The 18,463-nt window shown below is 47.8% G+C and overlaps 1 protein-coding gene across 2 annotated transcripts; it reads left to right on the top strand.

Annotated features, from left to right (window-relative positions):
• The first annotated feature begins 1,291 nt into the window (after positions 1 to 1,291).
• prkag3 (protein kinase, AMP-activated, gamma 3 non-catalytic subunit) lies at positions 1,292 to 16,641 on the top strand. Of its 2 annotated transcripts, none has more exons than XR_001171769.3 (13): positions 1,292 to 1,626; positions 5,089 to 5,137; positions 6,734 to 6,840; positions 8,765 to 8,846; positions 8,952 to 9,010; positions 9,103 to 9,148; positions 10,884 to 10,938; positions 11,433 to 11,559; positions 11,685 to 11,850; positions 13,241 to 13,278; positions 13,422 to 13,568; positions 13,763 to 13,938; positions 15,559 to 16,487. XR_001171769.3 is itself a non-coding variant. In NM_001078938.2 (13 exons), exons 1-13 carry the CDS (start codon positions 1,594 to 1,596, stop codon positions 15,579 to 15,581), a joined length of 1,026 nt encoding a protein of 341 aa, NP_001072406.2. In that variant the 5' UTR covers positions 1,292 to 1,593; the 3' UTR covers positions 15,582 to 16,641. The 2 variants fall into 2 exon arrangements, 1 of the variants encoding a protein (NP_001072406.2); NM_001078938.2 differs by having other exon boundaries at positions 13,763 to 13,856; positions 15,559 to 16,641.
• The last annotated feature ends 1,822 nt before the right edge of the window (positions 16,642 to 18,463 follow it).

Below are 18,463 nucleotides of genomic sequence, written 5' to 3'. Positions count from 1 at the left end.
AAACCCCCCATATACACAGAGAGAAGCTACTAAGGGCACATCCTTGGTCAGAATTGTAAGTATGGTGCCACCCCCACACTGCAAGTAACCCCCCCAGCTCATCAGACTGGACTGAACGGCCCCTAAACCCCCATTGTTCTATTTGTTTGTGTGTGCCCTTCATCCTAAAATAAACACGGTGACTGCTCCTAACAACTGCCTCTCAGCTCTAACACCAACGGGGCCAAAGGGCTACAAGCTCCAGGGGCCAAGCAAGGTCACCATATGTGAGGGTATACTTACCCTTTACCTGAAGGGCAAACTCTGCTGATTCACAGCTCTCCCGTAGGCACTGGGCAATCCCAGTACAATAATGAACTATACAAAGAAGCCTATTAACAAGAGAGGGCAATTAAAATACCACAAAGGGCCACATCCGACCTGTGAGCTGCCAGTTAGGGAATCCATCCATCAGGCATAAATGTCCATTTAAATGAATGGGATGTTGGGAGCTGCAGTCCAGCAATATCAGGGTTGTGGTGGGGGCCCCTTGGGGGGGGTGCAGGGGCCCCTGGGACAGCAGCCTGGTAAGCCCTGCACCCCCCAGACCGACCCTGTGTGCCTCTCCCTTCCTGCCCTGCCCCATGGGCTGCCCCATTTCCTATCCTGTCAGAGAGGAGATTTCCTTACAAGATCTGGCAGTTTGTTCTCCTGTACAGAAAGCCGTGGCAGGAATGGCGTCAGGCCACTGAGTGGGGCATTAAACCTAAATAATCAAAATAATAATTAAACCTATATAATCAATAATTCACTAACCCCCTGTCAGCATTCAGTCTCTGTACATTCAGCTTTGCATCATATTTTTGACAGACAGATATCTTTAATACATCGCCTAGGTAACGGGAGCATGGACCAATGATGTATTGAAGGGGGGGGGGGGGGCTAGTGAAGTGTCAGTATGATGCAAACTATTGCTATTGGAAGCTGTATTAAAACCTTGAAACAATGTAGCTGAAGTCAGTCTAAGGTCTGCTACATTGTTTCAGGAGTCAGAACCAGAGAACAGAAAAGGACACTGCTTTCAATTACATTTGCTCATAACTATATGTAATATATAAATACTGGGAATATGGGGCTCACGTGCCAGTGCAAGGTGCCGCCCCGGAGCCCCCCAGCCTGGCACCACAGGGAGCTGTTGCCCAGCACTGACATTCTATACCAGGAGCAAATGTTATCAACACAGACCTGCAGCGAGGGAGGGAGGAGAGGAAGAACACGACACTGGGGTGGGGGGGTGGGAAGCTCAGACATGAAGAAGACAGGGGAAAGATACAGCAAGAGAATATACCAGCAGGGCAGGAGTCGGAACAGACAGAGAGAGGGTCACACAGGAGCCACAGCCGGGGGAAAGGGGCCATAGGGGGCTGCTCGTTGGCAGGGGGGTGCTCAGAGGCACAGGGAGCAGGGAGATTGGGCTAAAGCTGCCTGACCCACTTAGCACAAGCTGCGAGACCCTTCCTACCCCTGCCCCGGGGAGGGTGGGAGAAGAGCTCGGGGGCAGTATGGGATAGGGAGTCACAGCCAAAGGAGCTCAGAGAGACCCAAGGGTGCAACATGGAAGTGATGGAGCAAGAGGAGTCCCAGCAGGTAAGTGATACCTACTGTATAATGTAATGCCCCGGCACCCTAGGGCACCTTCAGGGGCCAATTGTATTGCTTTAAACAGGGCTATCCAGATCCTGCTGTTGTGCTACCTGCATCCTGTCATAGGGAATAATGGGGGGCAATAGCTGGGGGTCTGTTAGTGAAACTGTCTTGCCTTACTATACACACTGTCCAATTTAAACTCAAATTAGAGCTTCAGGCTTTAGCGCATCTCTATATTAGTTGCTAATTAGGCATCGTTAGTTCCACAGTTCATTCAATCTCCAGGGTGTAAATAATAAAACTCTGAACACAACTGCTATGTGGGACCCTGCCAACATTGGGGGCGAGGGTGGTTGCCAGGTCTGACTGAGGGTCAACATGGTCCTGGCAACAGGCAGTTATCCCTAAGCGTTGGCTAGTGAGCAACATGTTACTTGCCCCCCCATCCCGGTGATCTTGCCCCCAACAGGTGCACAGCTATAGTCCAACTTTCCAAGGGTCTCTTCTTATTGGAGAACATGTAACAGCCAATTAAAAACAGTTATAGGCTGGAAGGTTGGAGACCCCTTAGTGCACTGTAAAGAAGCAGATAATGAAGGTGAATGTTTTTGGTTCCCTGGCAACAGAGGGTTAATAATGGGTTTAAGGGGCCCTGCCTGACCTTGTTACAGACAGGGAGATTTATGGGCCGCAGCCTGTCAGCCTCTTCATCTGGTTACTGCTCCCTGCAGGGGTCCGATGGGCAGTTACAGCTCCCTGCAGGGGTCCGATGGGCAGTTACAGCTCCCTGCAGGGGTGTGTTGGGCAGTTACTTCTCCCTGCAGCGGTCTGATGGGCAGTTACTGCTCCCTGCAGGGGTGTGTTGGGCAGTTACAGCTCCCTGCAGCGGTCTGATGGGCAGTTACTGCTCCCTGCAGGGGTGTGTTGGGCAGTTACAGCTCCCTGCAGCGGTCTGATGGGCAGTTACTGCTCCCTGCAGGGGTCTGATGGGCAGTTACTGCTCCCTGCAGGGGTGTGTTGGGCAGTTACTGCTTCCTGCAGCGGTCTGATGGGCAGTTACTGCTCCCTGCAGGGGTGTGTTGGGCAGTTACTGCTCCCTGCAGCGGTCTGATGGGCAGTTACAGCTCCCTGCAGGGGTGTGTTGGGCAGTTACAGCTCCCTGCAGCGGTCTGATGGGCAGTTACTGCTCCCTGCAGGGGTGTGTTGGGCAGTTACTGCTCCCTGCAGCGGTCTGATGGGCAGTTACTGCTCCCTGCAGGGGTGTGTTGGGCAGTTACTGCTCCCTGCAGCGGTCTGATGGGCAGTTACAGCTCCCTGCAGGGGTGTGTTGGGCAGTTACTGCTCCCTGCAGCGGTCTGATGGGCAGTTACAGCTCCCTGCAGGGGTCCGATGGGCAGTTACTCTCCCTGCAGGGGTCCGATGGGCAGTTACTGCTCCCTGCAGGGGTGTGTTGGGCAGTTACTGCTCCCTGCAGGGGTGTGTTGGGCAGTTACTGCTCCCTGCAGTGGTCTGATGGGCAGTTACAGCTCCCTGCAGGGGTCCGATGGGCAGTTACTCTCCCTGCAGGGGTCCGATGGGCAGTTACTGCTCCCTGCAGGGGTCTGATGGGCAGTTACTGCTCCCTGCAGGGGTCTGATGGGCAGTTACTGCTCCCTGCAGGGGTCCGATGGGCAGTTACTGCTCCCTGCAGGGGTCTGATGGGCAGTTACTGCTCCCTGCAGGGGTCTGATGGGCAGTTACAGCTCCCTGCAGGGGTGTGTTGGGCAGTTACTGCTCCCTGCAGGGGTCTGATGGGCAGTTACAGCTCCCTGCAGGGGTGTGTTGGGCAGTTACTGCTCCCTGCAGGGGTCTGATGGGCAGTTACTGCTCCCTGCAGGGGTCCGATGGGCAGTTACTCTCCCTGCAGGGGTCCGATGGGCAGTTACAGCTCCCTGCAGGGGTCCGATGGGCAGTTACTGCTCCCTGCAGGGTTCCGATGGGCAGTTACTGCTCCCTGCAGGGGTCCGATGGGCAGTTACAGCTCCCTGCAGGGGTCCGATGGGCAGTTACTCTCCCTGCAGGGGTCCAATGGGCATTTACTGCTCCCTGCAGGGGTCCGATGGGCAGTTACTCTCCCTGCAGGGGTCCAATGGGCAGTTACTGCTCCCTGCAGGGGTCTTATGGGGAGTTATTGCTCAATTATTAACATTTTTTATTATTAACATTTATTTATAAAGCGCCAACATATCCCGCAGCGCTGTACAATAAGTGGGTTTCATACATTGGACATACAGAGTAATATATAAAGCAACCAATAACCGATACAATGCAAGATTTTCCCTAGAATAAGCCCAATATAAACACAATGGGGCTCATTTATCAACACTGGCCAAATTTGCCCTTGGGCTGTAACCCATAGTAACCAATTAGCAAATTGCTTTTCTCAACCAGCTGCAGATAGAACAATGAGTGCAACAATCTGATTGGTTGCCATGGGTTAAGGTGCCCATACACTATAAGATCCGCTCGCTTGGCGATGTCGCCAAGCGAGCGGATCTTCACCCGATATCCCCACCTACGGGTTGGCGATATCGGGTAGCAAGTAACTTAAAAAAAAATAATCCGATCGTTTGGCCCTGGGGCCAAACGATCGGATTACATTTGTGGTTATGGGGCAGTCGGTTCGGGGACCGCATCAATGAGCCAATGGGTCCCCGATCTGACTGGATTTTCTAACCTGCCCGATCGATATCTGGCCAATTTCAGGCCAGATATCGGTCGGCCAGGCTGCTCTGTTCTGCCCATACACGGGCTGATTAGCTGCTCAATCAGTCCAAGGAACCCATATCGGCAGCTATAGTCGGCCCGTGTATGGGGACCTTTACTGCTCATGGGCAATTTTGCCCAGTGTTGATAAATTACCCCCAAAAACTTACTGTATATCTCTATAAATGTATCCATAATTATTATACCCCCCTCACTTGCCCCACCCCTATGGGGGCTCTACTGGGGCTCATTTATCAAGCGCTGTGGGCAATGGGCAGCTACCAATGTAAATGGAGATTTCAGCACTTTGCCCCAGTCCAAGTGTACCCCTATAATGAGAGGGGCTGGCCAGGGCTGTGGGGCAATGGAGCTACAGTTTTTCTTTGGGGGGGGGGGGTGACTTTATTGATTGCTGTATCGCCAGACTCATACAGCAGCACTATGACGGGGGGCTAAGTGCACTTTGTTTCATTTTGGTATTTACGCTATATTTTTGTCTGTATACTTTATTGGCCCTTATTGCCCTACCCTGTTTAGTTTTTTTAAATACAATGAAGCTGCCATGCTGGTTATTACTTTACCCTGAGCATTGCAGTGTATTCTACAAAGACACCTGCTGGGAATGCTGGGAAATTTCACACTCCAGCACCAAGGCAGTCATTATATATTATTATATAGGGGGTCCCTTTATGGTCTCACCCGCCTTTTATCTTTCAGGAACCCATCTTCTTTGGAGCAGGACCACCTCCCATGTGCGAAGCCCCAGGTAATCTCTGCTTTTTGATTTCCCAGGGCGGCTGGGCTTTTCACTGGTGGCACGGTTACATAGGGAGACCCCAAATGGAAGTGCAAAAGCACCAAGGGTGCAACATTGCCCCCCTAATTACTCATGTCCCTGGTTCTGCAGCATTCAGCACCTTGCATTGGATCAAAGAGGTTGTTCACCTTTTGCAATTGGTCTTCATTTTTATATTATTTGCAGTTTTTGAATTATTTAGCTGTTTGTTCAGCAGCTCTGCAGTTTGGAATTTCAGCAGCTATCTGGTTGCTAGGGTCCAATTTAACCTAGCAACCAGGCCGTGGTTTGAAAGAGAGACAGGAATATAAATAGAGGAGGGCCTAAATAGAAAGCTAAGTAATAAAAAGTAACAATGACAATCAAACTGGAGCCTCACAGAGCAATAGTCTTTTGGCTGCCGGGGTCAGTGACCCCCATTTGAAAGTTGAAAAGAGTCAGGAGAAGAAGTGAAATAATTCAACAACTATAAAAAAAATAATGTAGAACAAATAAACATTTATATAAGGTACTGAAAGTCCACCTAAGGGTGACCCACCCCTTTACACATTCTGCAGTGCAAGGATTTCTGGGTGCCCCCCCCCCCGGGGCAGCTTGTTACTGCTGTTTTGCACGTTGCGCCCTGCCCTGTGCTTGATTAATTGCCCCATATTATGTATCCCCTTGGCTCTCAGTCAGCTGCTATAAAACTGATGGGTTGCTACGGATTATTCTTACCTGTCCCAGCCATTCCCGGAATGGATCCTTTCTCGCTGATGTCATTGGCTCAGCCGATATTTCTGCAGTTCTGCTGTCACCCTATCAGGTTCTGTTCCCCAATCCCCAATCCCTGGGGGGCACTCACAGATGGATGGGCAGTTGGTCTGCTGGGAAATTCATCCATATGAAAATACATTTCATTTTAATAAGGGACTTTTCAATGGCATAGTATCCTTTTTAAAGGGGAACTCCAGCTTCCGAACCAAACTTAGTTAAACAGCCCCATACAACACAGAAACCCCTAATATCCCTATCCCTGTAATCTGTTCCTTCAAACAGTAGGAATAAATCCCATTTTATATGCTGAAATCCAGCTGCAAAGCAGTTCTACTCTTTCTGCATCATTTGAAATCCTGGCAGGGGAGGAGGGACTAAAACACTGATGTTACAAATTGTAATAACTTCTCCACAGCTTACAGACAGCATACAGGAACTACATAACCCACAATGCATTGCACTGGGATGTTCCTTTCCATATTGACATCATGTGTGCAGCAGGGAATTGTGGGATTGGGAGGAGGCAGGCTGAGGGGAGGCGACTACTGTTACATTTATTTGGGTCTCAAAGTAGTCAGCCAGATCAGCAGGGGGCGGGGCTTAGGGAACTGTTCCAAACCAGATTATGACATTAAAAATCATGAAAAGGGTGTGTATTTTTTAACTGATGTATATTGCAAAGTTGCTTGAAATGATGTTTAGTTAAGTTGTATGTTTGGGTGAAGTTCCCCTTTAAAAATCAGTGACCTCCTCCTAGACCTGCCTGTCCCTGTCTCTCCCTGCCCTGTTCATGCCGCCTCTCTCCGGTAGATCTGGGGGAAGATGCCGGCCTTTACATGGAGTTCATGATGAAGAACTGCTGTTACGACGCCATTCCTACCAGCTGCAAGTTGGTCGTGTTTGACACCACCCTGCAGGTCAGTGAGGAGATACTGGGGGGGGAGATTCTGGGGGGGCTCGAGAAAGAACGACAACAAAGAAAAAAAAGTTTTTTCTAAAATGCTAAATAATTCAATGTTTTTTTATCTTTGCTCTGTACTTAAGTGGTTAATTAGATCCCTGCAGCAACAAGCAGCAGCCTGCTCTGTTATTAAAGGGCAACTACTACTATTCTCTTCTCTTGCTTCTAAATGATTCTACTGCTCTTGGTTTGTCATTGAGATCTCGTGGCGCTGGGGACATTAAGATGAAATTGATTGCAGTCTTCAGGGGAATTCTATGGTTTCCATGGAAATCAGCTCGGTGGTACCTGGCCAGTGAGCCGGGGGTTATATTAAGCCTACGTTTAAGGGAAGGTTTTCTGTTAGATGGAGCCGACGGGAGCAGAACGGCAACGCTGTGTTTCCTGGGAGTGGGTTTACCCTATTATGGGATATGTATAATAGTTCTGTACATTATATATTATATATAAATGGATTGGGGCGGGGCATGCCTTAGCCACACCCTGTAATGCCCAGTCCATAGCCCATTGAGGCCAAACCAGACCATGCAGTTGCTCCACCATGAGAATAAATCCTGATATTAATGGGGGGGGGTATCGCCTTGGCCTCATACATGGTCATGATTGGTTGTTGGGAGCTGAACTTTGGGCTCACTGGTCTATGGGTCAGTAGTCACCATGGCTTTAGCGTTGGCAACTCTGTTTCCCAGATGCTGACAGTGATCACAGAAGGGAAAATGGACCTTTACCTTCCCGGCAATTGCAGAACCAGTTACAATGGATCAGTGCTAGTCAGTCTGCTCATCCATCTCCCGGTCCAGTCAAGCTTTAAAGGGTCTTGCACTACTCAAAGCTGTATCTGTTTGGCTCTTTCTGTTCCCTATACTGCTGGTTCTGACTCCTGAAACAATGCACTGACCTGGAGGAGCACTGACCTCTGCTACATTGTTTTGTTTCACTTATGTATATTGGAAAGTTGTGCAGAATTATATTTTCCTTCATTATGGGAAAAAACTGTTCCCATTTAATGGAGAAGGCAGGGCCGGAACTAGGGGTAGGCGGAAGGAGCAAATGGCTACAGGGTCGGACTGAGCTGCTGGGACACTGGGAAAAAATCCGGTGGGCCCCGGCCCTAGTGGGCCCCTGTGGTCCAGACCCGACCCTTGCCGGTGCTCCCCTGGCCAACTGTTCCTCCCCTGATGCATTAAATTTATGCACACTCGGGGGAGGATGGGGGGACCCCGCGGGGGGGTGGTGTAAGGGGGTGCGGGGGACGCAGTTAGTGGGGACACCTGCAGGGCCCATGGGGCAGCAACCCCAGACTGGGGGTTGCAGGGCCCACTGGGGTTGCTGCCCCATGGGCCCTGCAACCCCCAGTCCGACCATGAATGCCTAGGGTGCAAAAGTGGGGAATGGGGGAGGAACAGAAATACTGGCAATTTTGCGCCTGTCAATGCATTCTCATATTTGGGGGGGGGGCATACATGGTTGAGAACGGGTTGCCCAGGGGGCCCATCCAACTTGGGAATGGGCACTCAGTACAGCGCTGGATCCGATTCTGGCCGCACGTACAAACATCATAAAGTTTAATGGCCAAAATGAGACGTGAGACTGGTGGAGTTCTAGTTTCCCAATTAAGGTTCCAAGCTCAGGCTTTTGAAAGCTGATACATATGAAATCCACATCATCCCTGCCTAATCATCACTTAATTTAGTGCTGACCGCACTGCTTTCTGTGCAGCCATGTAGGGCCCCTGTGATTATTATATGGGGGTTTATGTGCCCTAGGGACAGGGTAAGGTGTTACCCCTATATCCAGTTTTGTATTAGTTCCCCTTTACAGATCCGTCATTTCCCTCTCTTCTTCTGATTCATTCACTGATTGGTCCTGTCTCCCCCCAGATAAAGAAGGCGTTCCTGGCACTGGTGGCCAATGGAGTACGGGCAGCCCCTCTATGGGACAGCAAGCAGCACAGCTTTGTGGGTAAGTGCATCCCAAGGCCCAGGGTAAGGGTAAAGCCATTGGGCCCCTAACAACATATTAACTGTATGAGCCGGATCTGAGCCAGTTTCCCTCTCTGTTCCCCAGGAATGCTCACCATCACCGACTTCATCAACATCCTGCACCGATACTACAAGGCGCCCCTGGTACAAACGCCATTTTCCTCCTTTTCTTTCTTTTTGCTTTTCCTTCCCATTGGTCTCTATCACTCATACTGTGTCTCTGTATCCGACTGTAGGTTCAGATATACGAACTGGAGGAGCATAAAATAGAGACATGGAGAGGTAATGTCATATCTACTCTATAGGGAACTGCATTGTGTATCCATACAGGGCCAGGCCTGCCTGCTTCATATACACATAGATAGATAGATAGATAGATAGATAGATAGATAGATAGATAGATAGATAGATAGATAGACTTATGTCATGCTTATACATCATCTTCATGTATAACTCAGCCTGCAGCCTTGTGCCTTTATATGGGCACAGAACCCCTCAGTGACTGCTAATATCCTTATCATTTACAGTAGGGGGTACATTATCCCTTATAATACATGAGTGATACTCAGAGTTCCCTATATAACTCAGCCTGCAGCCTTGTGCCTTTATATGGGCACAAAACCCCTCAGTGACTGCTATTATCCTTATCAGTTACAGTAGGGGGTACATTATCCCTTATAATACATGAGTGATACTCAGAGTTCCCTGTATAACTCAGCCTGCAGCCTTGTGCCTTTATATGGGCACAGAACCCCTCAGTGACTGCTAATATCCTTATCATTTACAGTAGGGGGTACATTATCCCTTATAATACATGAGTGATACTCAGAGTTCCCTGTATAACTCAGCCTGCAGCCTTGTGCCTTTATATGGGGGGCACAGAACCCTCAGTGACTGCTAATATCCTTATCATTTACAGTAGGGGGTACATTATCCCTTATAATACATGAGTGATACTCAGAGTTCCCTGTATAACTCAGCCTGCAGCCTTGTGCCTTTATATGGGCACAGAACCCCTCAGTGACTGCTAATATCCTTATCATTTACAGTAGGGGGTACATTATCCCTTATAATACATGAGTGATACTCAGAGTTCCCTGTATAACTCAGCCTGCAGCCTTGTGCCTTTATATGGGCACAGAACCCCTCAGTGACTGCTAATATCCTTATCATTTACAGTAGGGGGTACATTATCCCTTATAATACATGAGTGATACTCAGAGTTCCCTGTATAACTCAGCCTGCAGCCTTGTGCCTTTATATGGGCACAAAACCCCTCAGTGACTGCTATTATCCTTATCAGTTACAGTAGGGGGTACATTATCCCTTATAATACATGAGTGATACTCAGAGTTCCCTGTATAACTCAGCCTGCAGCCTTGTGCCTTTATATGGGGGGCACAGAACCCCTCAGTGACTGCTAATATCCTTATCATTTACAGTAGGGGGTACATTATCCCTTATAATACATGAGTGATACTCAGAGTTCCCTGTATAACTCAGCCTGCAGCCTTGTGCCTTTATATGGGCACAGAACCCCTCAGTGACTGCTAATATCCTTATCATTTACAGTAGGGGGTACATTATCCCTTATAATACATGAGTGATACTCAGAGTTCCCTATATAACTCAGCCTGCAGCCTTGTGCCTTTATATGGGGGGCACAGAACCCCTCAGTGACTGCTAATATCCTTATCATTTACAGTAGGGGGTACACTATCCCTTATAATACATGAGTGATACTCAGAGTTCCCTGTATAACTCAGCCTGCAGCCTTGTGCCTTTATATGGGCACAGAACCCCTCAGTGACTGCTAATATCCTTATCATTTACAGTAGGGGGTACATTATCCCTTATAATACATGAGTGATACTCAGAGTTCCCTATATAACTATATATCCTTAGAATTTACAATAAGGTGTGTTGTTTTCTTTAACTCAGTTTTACCATGTGTGTATAAGGCAGAGGGGCCTTAAAAAAAACTAAAATATTTTTTTCCAAATCTCCTTTTCTTTAGAAGTTTACCTGCAAAGTTCTTTCAAGCCATTAATCTATATCTCCCCAGCAGACAGGTAAGAGAGCAGATCATGTTTGTTATTGCATTTTAGGTTTACGAAGAACAATCATTACAAAATAAATTACACATCACTTCATCTCATAGAAATGCATTCAAAGGGATTCTGTATAAATGACACTGTTACACAGCAAATAATTCCCTCTGCCATTTAACCTTTTATTCTTGAACCAACAAATGTATTTGTAGCTGTAATATTGGTGTGTAGACGCCATCTCAGTGCCTTGTGCCTGAGTCTGAGCTTTCAGCCAGCGCTACACATTAGAACTGCTTTCAGCTAACCTATTGTTTCTCCTACTCCCATGTAACTGGAGGAGTCCCAAGCCGGACTTGGATTTCTTACTATTGAGTGCTATTCTGATACCTACTGGGAGCTGCTATCTTGCTCCCTTCCCATTGTTCTGCTGATCGGCTGCTGGGGGTGAGGGGGGGGGGATATCACTCCAAGTTGCAGATAAGACGCCATTAATCATCTTATTGACTCTCTCTCAGCCTTTTCCACGCTGTATATTCACTTATCAAGAATAAGATCCACCGGCTGCCAGTAATGGATCCCATATCCGGAAACATCCTGCATATCCTTACGCACAAACGTCTCCTCAAGTTCCTCCACCTGTTTGTAAGTCGGGCGCCTGTAGTACCTGTGCCTGTAGTACCTGTGCCTGTAGTACATACAGTTAGTAAGTAGTGGGTATATACAGTACAAATGCTCACACTGTTCATGTCCCACAATGCACTTTGCAGGGAGACACTCTCCCAAGGCCACGGTTCTTGCAGAAGACCATCCTGGAGTTGGGCATCGGCACCTTTAGGGATGTGGCAGTCGTGCAGGACTCCTCCTCTGTCTACAACGCACTGGAAATCTTTGTAGAGAGGAGAGTTTCTGCCCTCCCCGTGGTGAATGAATCTGGTGAGTGCAGTGACTCCCCCAGACTATATTGTCCCTGCAGAACTATGCAAAACCCCAGGCCAGGCTGTTCCTGCTTTACTATCTACCTGTCCCAGGCCAGCTTGTCCCCACATTACTATGGCCAATGCCCAGGCCAGCTTATCCCCACATTACTATGGCCAATGCCCAGGCCAGCTTGTCCCCACATTACTATGGCCAATGCCCAGGTCAGCATGTCCCCACATTACTATGGCCAATGCCCAGGTCAGTATGTCCCCACATTACTATGGCCAATGCCCAGGCCAGCTTATCCCCACATTACTATGGCCAATGCCTAGGCCAGCTTATCCCCACATTACTATGGCCAATGGCTAGGCCAGCATGTCCCCACATTACTATGGCCAATGCCCAGGCCAGCTTTTCCCCACATTACTATGGCCAATGCCCAGGCCAGCTTATCCCCACATTACTATGGCCAATGCCTAGGCCAGCTTATCCCCACATTACTATGGCCAATGCCCAGGCCAGCTTATCCCCACATTACTATGGCCAATGCCCAGGCCAGCTTATCCCCACATTACTATGGCCAATGCCCAGGCCAGCTTATCCCCACATTACTATGGCCAATGCCTAGGCCAGCTTATCCCCACATTACTATGGCCAATGCCCAGGTCAGTATGTCCCCACATTACTATGGCCAATGCCCAGGCCAGCTTATCCCCACATTACTATGGCCAATGCCTAGGCCAGCTTATCCCCACATTACTATGGCCAATGCCTAGGCCAGCATGTCCCCACATTACTATGGCCAATGCCCAGGTCAGTATGTCCCCACATTACTATGGCCAATGCCCAGGCCAGCTTATCCTCACATTACTATGGCCAATGCCTAGGCCAGCATGTCCCCACATTACTATGGCCAATGCCCAGGTCAGTATGTCCCCACATTACTATGGCCAATGCCTAGGCCAGCATGTCCCCACATTACTATGGCCAATGCCTAGGCCAGCATGTCCCCACATTACTATGGCCAATGCCTAGGCCAGCTTATCCCCACATTACTATGGCCAATGCCTAGGCCAGCATGTCCCCACATTACTATGGCCAATGCCCAGGTCAGTATGTCCCCACATTACTATGGCCAATGCCTAGGCCAGCTTATCCCCACATTACTATGGCCAATGCCTAGGCCAGCATGTCCCCACATTACTATGGCCAATGCCTAGGCCAGCTTATCCCCACATTACTATGGCCAATGCCCAGGCCAGCTTGTCCCCACATTACTATGGCCAATGCCTAGGCCAACAAGCAGTACTATGCACAACACCAGGGCCAAACAGTCCATATTTTTTCTCCTTGCCCCACAGTGTTCCATTCCCCTCAGTATAACCTTTATGTGCTTGTTTTGCAGGGCAGGTGGTCGGACTCTATTCCCGCTTTGATGTAATAGTGAGTATCCTTCCCTTCCCATAATGCATGCAGAGCCATAACCTTGCCCCCCAGAGAGGCTGAGCTTTCCCTGTAGCCTTAGCTTATAGACAGCACCCTGCCCTGGGTGCCACATCTGGGTACATTTGTCCCTTCCCTTTCAGCACCTTGCGGCACAGAAGATCTATAACAACCTGGATATCAGCGTACGAGATGCCCTGCGCTTGCGTTCTCTGAGTATTGAGGGGGTCCTCATGTGTTACCCCCATGAAAGTCTGGAGGTGGTCATTGATCGAATTGTCCGAGAACAGGTAAGTACCATTATACCAAAGGTGGGCTCTGGGTGCTCTTCAAGCTGTAGTACCTCCCCCAGCCTGCAGAGGGAGGAGCTCCATAATAATAATAATAAAGACACATGGTTATGGAAACAAAACCCAGAATGTTCTAAGTTTCTCTCAAACAATCCTATGGGATCTCCTGTCATTCCTCTTCCTCCCAATCCCAGATTCATCGCCTGGTTCTGGTGGATGAAGACCATCGGCCTCGGGGTATTGTGTCTCTCTCTGACATTCTGCAGGCACTGGTGCTCACTCCCGCAGGTATTGATGCCCTTAATTCCTAACCCTGGGAAGGCTCTTTTCTACCTTCACCCTGAACCTCCTCTTCCTCTCAGAGGCACAGGTAGGCTCCCCATTGGCGGCAGTCAGGAGCAACGTGGGTGCTGGAGACTGTCTGCACTGCTCCTCTCTGCACTCTCTGCCGTGTGTCTGACTTGGCTCTGATGAACACCCCCTTCCTTTGTACTTGGCAGTGTGAACCCCACAACTCAGAGACCCCTTATGTTAACCCCTACACTTGTGTGGATCCCTGTTTCTGTCCTTGGGCCCCTACATCAGCCAAACAACCAAGTCTACTTGGCCACATTGGGAACCCCCCTTGGAAAGTGGTACATACCCAGGCACAGTGAGAGGGGTACCTAGTGGCTCAGTGGCTGCACCCAAGGTTCTGTAACTTACATCCCACCCATATAGAAATGGCAACCTTACCCACCTGTAAGTTCGCAACAGCAAAACAGTTTAGCTTAGAATCCCTCTATCTGCCAGTGTTGCTTATTTGCCAGTCCCATGGGCATGGTTTGGTGGTGCAAGTTGCCCTTTATGTAATCTGCACCTTTGTGCAACCCTGGCACACCCTAGATTGCTACCCACCTACCTCTGCATTCATTTGTGGTTCATACAAGAAGCTCTGGGTGCAATCCATGGGTACCTTGCCCATAGTTTAGTAAACATGGTCTATTGTATTTTACCATGAATTCCATAAGAACAAAATCATGACCCATCCCTTATAGCTCTACCCACATTGACATCCATATCCATAGATTTTATGATCCTAAAGCCCATCAGGGCATTTACTGTATGTGTTACCTTCATGCCCCCTGCATGCCAGGCTCTGTATGTGGCCGTTCTGCATCTGCTCCTCACTGCTTTACTGAGTGCTGATTGAGTTCTGTGCTTTGCCAGTTTGACCAATGAGAAGCCTTGGTCCCAACATACCATCATGCTGTTCAGCTTACAGTACCCTGCGTATTTAACTGCCCCTCTGAGTAGCCTCTTACCTTACTTACCCCAAGCATTATTAAATTATGTTTCAATTCAGCCTCTTATTCTCCTGCTGGAATATAGTTCCATGTAGCCCCCACCCTATCTCCCATCATAGAGCTTCAGGTTTTCCCCTCTTAATCAATCATTTGTCTTTCACTCCCAAGGTTTCTGTATCTTTACTTAACCACCAGGCATGTTCTAGTCATAAGGCCAATTTTGGATTTTATTAACCCAAAGGGGCTGCTGAGACATTTCTGGAGATGATATGAGCATTTGGGATGAAACCGTTGGCTTTAGATCCTTTGGGAACCTTTCTCTGAGCAAGTGAATTCAATCTCTCCACAATACTTATCTACAGTAGATTCTCTCTACTTCCTGAACTTGTTCTGTTCTTCAGAAAATACCTGGAGCCCAGATAGCAGAATTGTACAATTGTATTGACTTACCTAGAGGAAGGTTTCTGCAGGTTTCACCCATATTGGATTTGTTAATGCCAAGGCTATTGGTTCCTACTTACTGTATGGCTTTGCTCTGCATTGCATTACCTAGATTGGTTGCCTTTATCACAACTGCCACTTACTCTCCTTCAACCTTGATATTACACCACCCAACTGGCACCCTGGAATATAGCAAATAGCATTCATTCTCTGTCTCTGCCACTGAGTATGTAGCCTTACATCTTGTCTCCTGTGTCCTACAGGTATTGACCGCAATTCCTTGTGACCCGACGAAGCTCAGGATGTTAAGTATGTTGCATTCTTGCGGATTGGTGTGATTGGATGTTTTTGTGGTTGTGTAACCAGAAGAATGACTCTGGACATAGTCCAAAAAGGGAAACGGTCTATTCAGGTCTAGAAGACCATGGTGGACACTTCCAGGCAATGCCTTACTGATGGAGGCCAAAGATGGTGAATGGTCGCTGAGCTGTGGATGGGATATCTTCCATATAGTCAAGCCTCTTCAATCCAGTGCCTCATAAAGTGATGATCCCCAAAGGATTGTAGAACTTTTTCATAATGAATATCATTGGACAGTATATGGAACTGCCTTCTGTTGTTGGGTTGATGACTACTCTTGGGTTGATGGTACCGTCAGCCACACATGAAGGAAAAAGACAGAACTGACATTAATTCCACCAACCTGGAGTATTGGTGAAGCTTGGTAAGGAAGCAGATCATGGGAGATACAATGAGCCCACATATAGATAATGTTTGCACCCCTATAATTTAGGGAATTCCCCCCCGTGGGAACCTTTGGCTGTTGAGAATCCTTCATTTATTAAAGGTGGACATGGCTACTCACTGTATCTCTTGAATGGCATTGGTGCAGAGTCGGCATAGACAACCGATCCCTCCTTGTAATTGGATCCTCAGTCAGCCAATGGCCCATCACTACAATTCCCTGAATAGTAAATTGATCAGAACTTAAAGGGAAAGTAAGACCATAAATTTCCACAAATGCATTTACCCATTGAGTTTGCACCTTTGTAGAACGTTTGATATTTAACGGAAACATCTTTACCACTGTAGGGCTTTGTGTCCCAAGCTATGGACATATATTATAACATGTTCCACTGAATGCAGCAGCTTGGGCTTTATTGAGACCACAAATAAAAGATGGCTGAACACAGCAGCAAAGATACTGCGAATATAAAAACATTACAGAATAATGTCTGTGCTAATCCAAATGAATGGTTTTGTGTGTGCCACTAGCATCAGCTGGGTAGTATATGTCTATATACACCTCAACACGTGCAGAATAAATAGAACTTATGCTGACAATGTATTCGACCATAACTTTATTTGAATAGAGATAATGAGCTCTGTTTAATCAACCCCTCCCTTTCACCCTTAATTGTGTCTGTTTTGTCTCACAGGTATAAAGAGGGTTCATTATGCAGGATATTAGGATTTCCTAATATTTGTATTTAATAGCTTGAGTGGTAGTGCCAACATGGAAAATAAATAATGATCCATAGATGCCAAAGAACCAGTGCCCCCAGTGGTCAAATAATCATTGTGGGTTTTATAAATAAATTCTTGTTATGCACTTTTTTAGCATGGCAGCAATACTCAAATGAGCATTTGTGAGTATCTGTTTATCTGTTAATTCTGGCATCCAAAACCGGGGGGGGGGGGGGGGGGGGGGGGGCTGGAGATGTGGCTGCAATTCCCAGCATTCCATGGGCCGTGGTAGGTAGTTCAGTTACATTTGCTGGGTCCCAAATTGCTCATTCCTGACCCACAGGCAGACCCCAGGGTGCGCCGCAGGCCGCTCTGCTATAGGCAATGCTGATGTCAGTATTTGCTATGAATAACTGGGTATTTTAAGCCGTTGATTGGAGTCGGCTGCCGGGTACAGTCTGTATCATATTATCTATCATGTTAGAGAAAAGGATATTTTCACTTGGCTCGGGGAAGGTTTTAAATACCAGAAAGGGCAGATGTGCAACATTACCCTTGCAGGAAAGAGAAGGGGGTCATTTTCTCTGCTTTCAAGTTCTCCTATGGGGAGAGGGGTCCCCTTCTGGGCCACATTACATAAGTGAGAGTAGCGGTTGTACAAACTGGCAGTTTAAAGCCAGAATCCAGACTGTCTGTTTCATAACTGGGTATAAAATCTGATGCCGTGGGGCTGATCGCTTTCCCATGGATACACAGGGGATGTGGATTGATGCCAACGTCCAAGAAGACGGTTCACATTGATCTCTAGGGACGTTCTAAGGCCGATTTTATCTCTAGAATATAAGTTCTCTCAAACTGAGGGACTGGCCAAATCATTCGGAGAAGGTTGAAGACCAGTTGGGTTGATATATGCCGTGAATGCTTATTAGGCCAATAAATGGTTTTATTAGCTAAGGGGAATGAGCAAGGGATATACTTCCAATGAAGCTTGAATGCTAGGCTACATGAGGCTATCAGTTGGGAGAAAACCTGGTGGAACATGGAAGAAAAATTCCAAAGGAGGGGTGGAGCTCTAGCAAAACATATATGTGAATGGGAGGAGCTTATGTTGAGAAGCAGATCATTAGAAGAGCAGAATGAGTACTGGAGGTAGAAGCCACTGTTGCGATTGGAAGGGTTCATGTCAGAGGAAGAGTAGCCGGGGAGGTGTAGGAACCTGTGACATGATAAGTGAGTAAAGATGGAATTTTGATGGCTGTTCCATGCAATCAGAAGAAAAACCTGTATTGACTTTTGGTCAAGTTCATACTCAATACCCACCTGATCATGGGAGAGATGGCGGCCCAAGAAGAGGAAGGATATGGCCAAATCGTTTGGAGAAGGTTGAAGAGCAATTGGGTTGATATATGCCGTGAATGCTTATTAGGCCAATAAATGGTTTTATTAGCTAAGGGGAATGAGCAAGGGATATACTTCCAATGAAGCTTGAATGCTAGGCTACATGAGGGGGGCTTCTTTAGTTTAGACAAACATGTTTTCAAATATAATTTGGGAGAAAACCTGGTGGAACATGGAAGGCAATTCCAAATGGAGGGGAGGAGCTCCGGCAAAATATATATGTGAATGGGAGGGGCTTATGTTGAGAAGCAGATCATTAGAAGAACAGAATGAGTACTGGAGGTAGAAGCCACTGTTGGGATT

This window comes from Xenopus tropicalis, chromosome 9 (genome assembly GCF_000004195.4).
Source record: "Xenopus tropicalis strain Nigerian chromosome 9, UCB_Xtro_10.0, whole genome shotgun sequence".
Classification (NCBI taxonomy): Eukaryota; Metazoa; Chordata; class Amphibia; order Anura; family Pipidae; genus Xenopus; species Xenopus tropicalis.
The sequence above is the reverse complement of the archived record's forward strand: the minus strand, read 5'-3'. Positions and strand labels throughout refer to the sequence as shown.

Bases quoted from the DNA above. Each gene is read 5' to 3' on its own strand.
- prkag3 (NM_001078938.2), top strand. From the start codon at position 1,594: ATGGAAGTGATGGAGCAAGAGGAGTCCCAGCAG. The intron at 1,627-5,088 runs GTAAGTGATACC...TTTATCTTTCAG, and splicing joins AGCAAGAGGAGTCCCAGCAG to GAACCCATCTTCTTTGGAGC. The intron at 11,851-13,240 runs GTGAGTGCAGTG...CTTGTTTTGCAG, and splicing joins CCCCGTGGTGAATGAATCTG to GGCAGGTGGTCGGACTCTAT.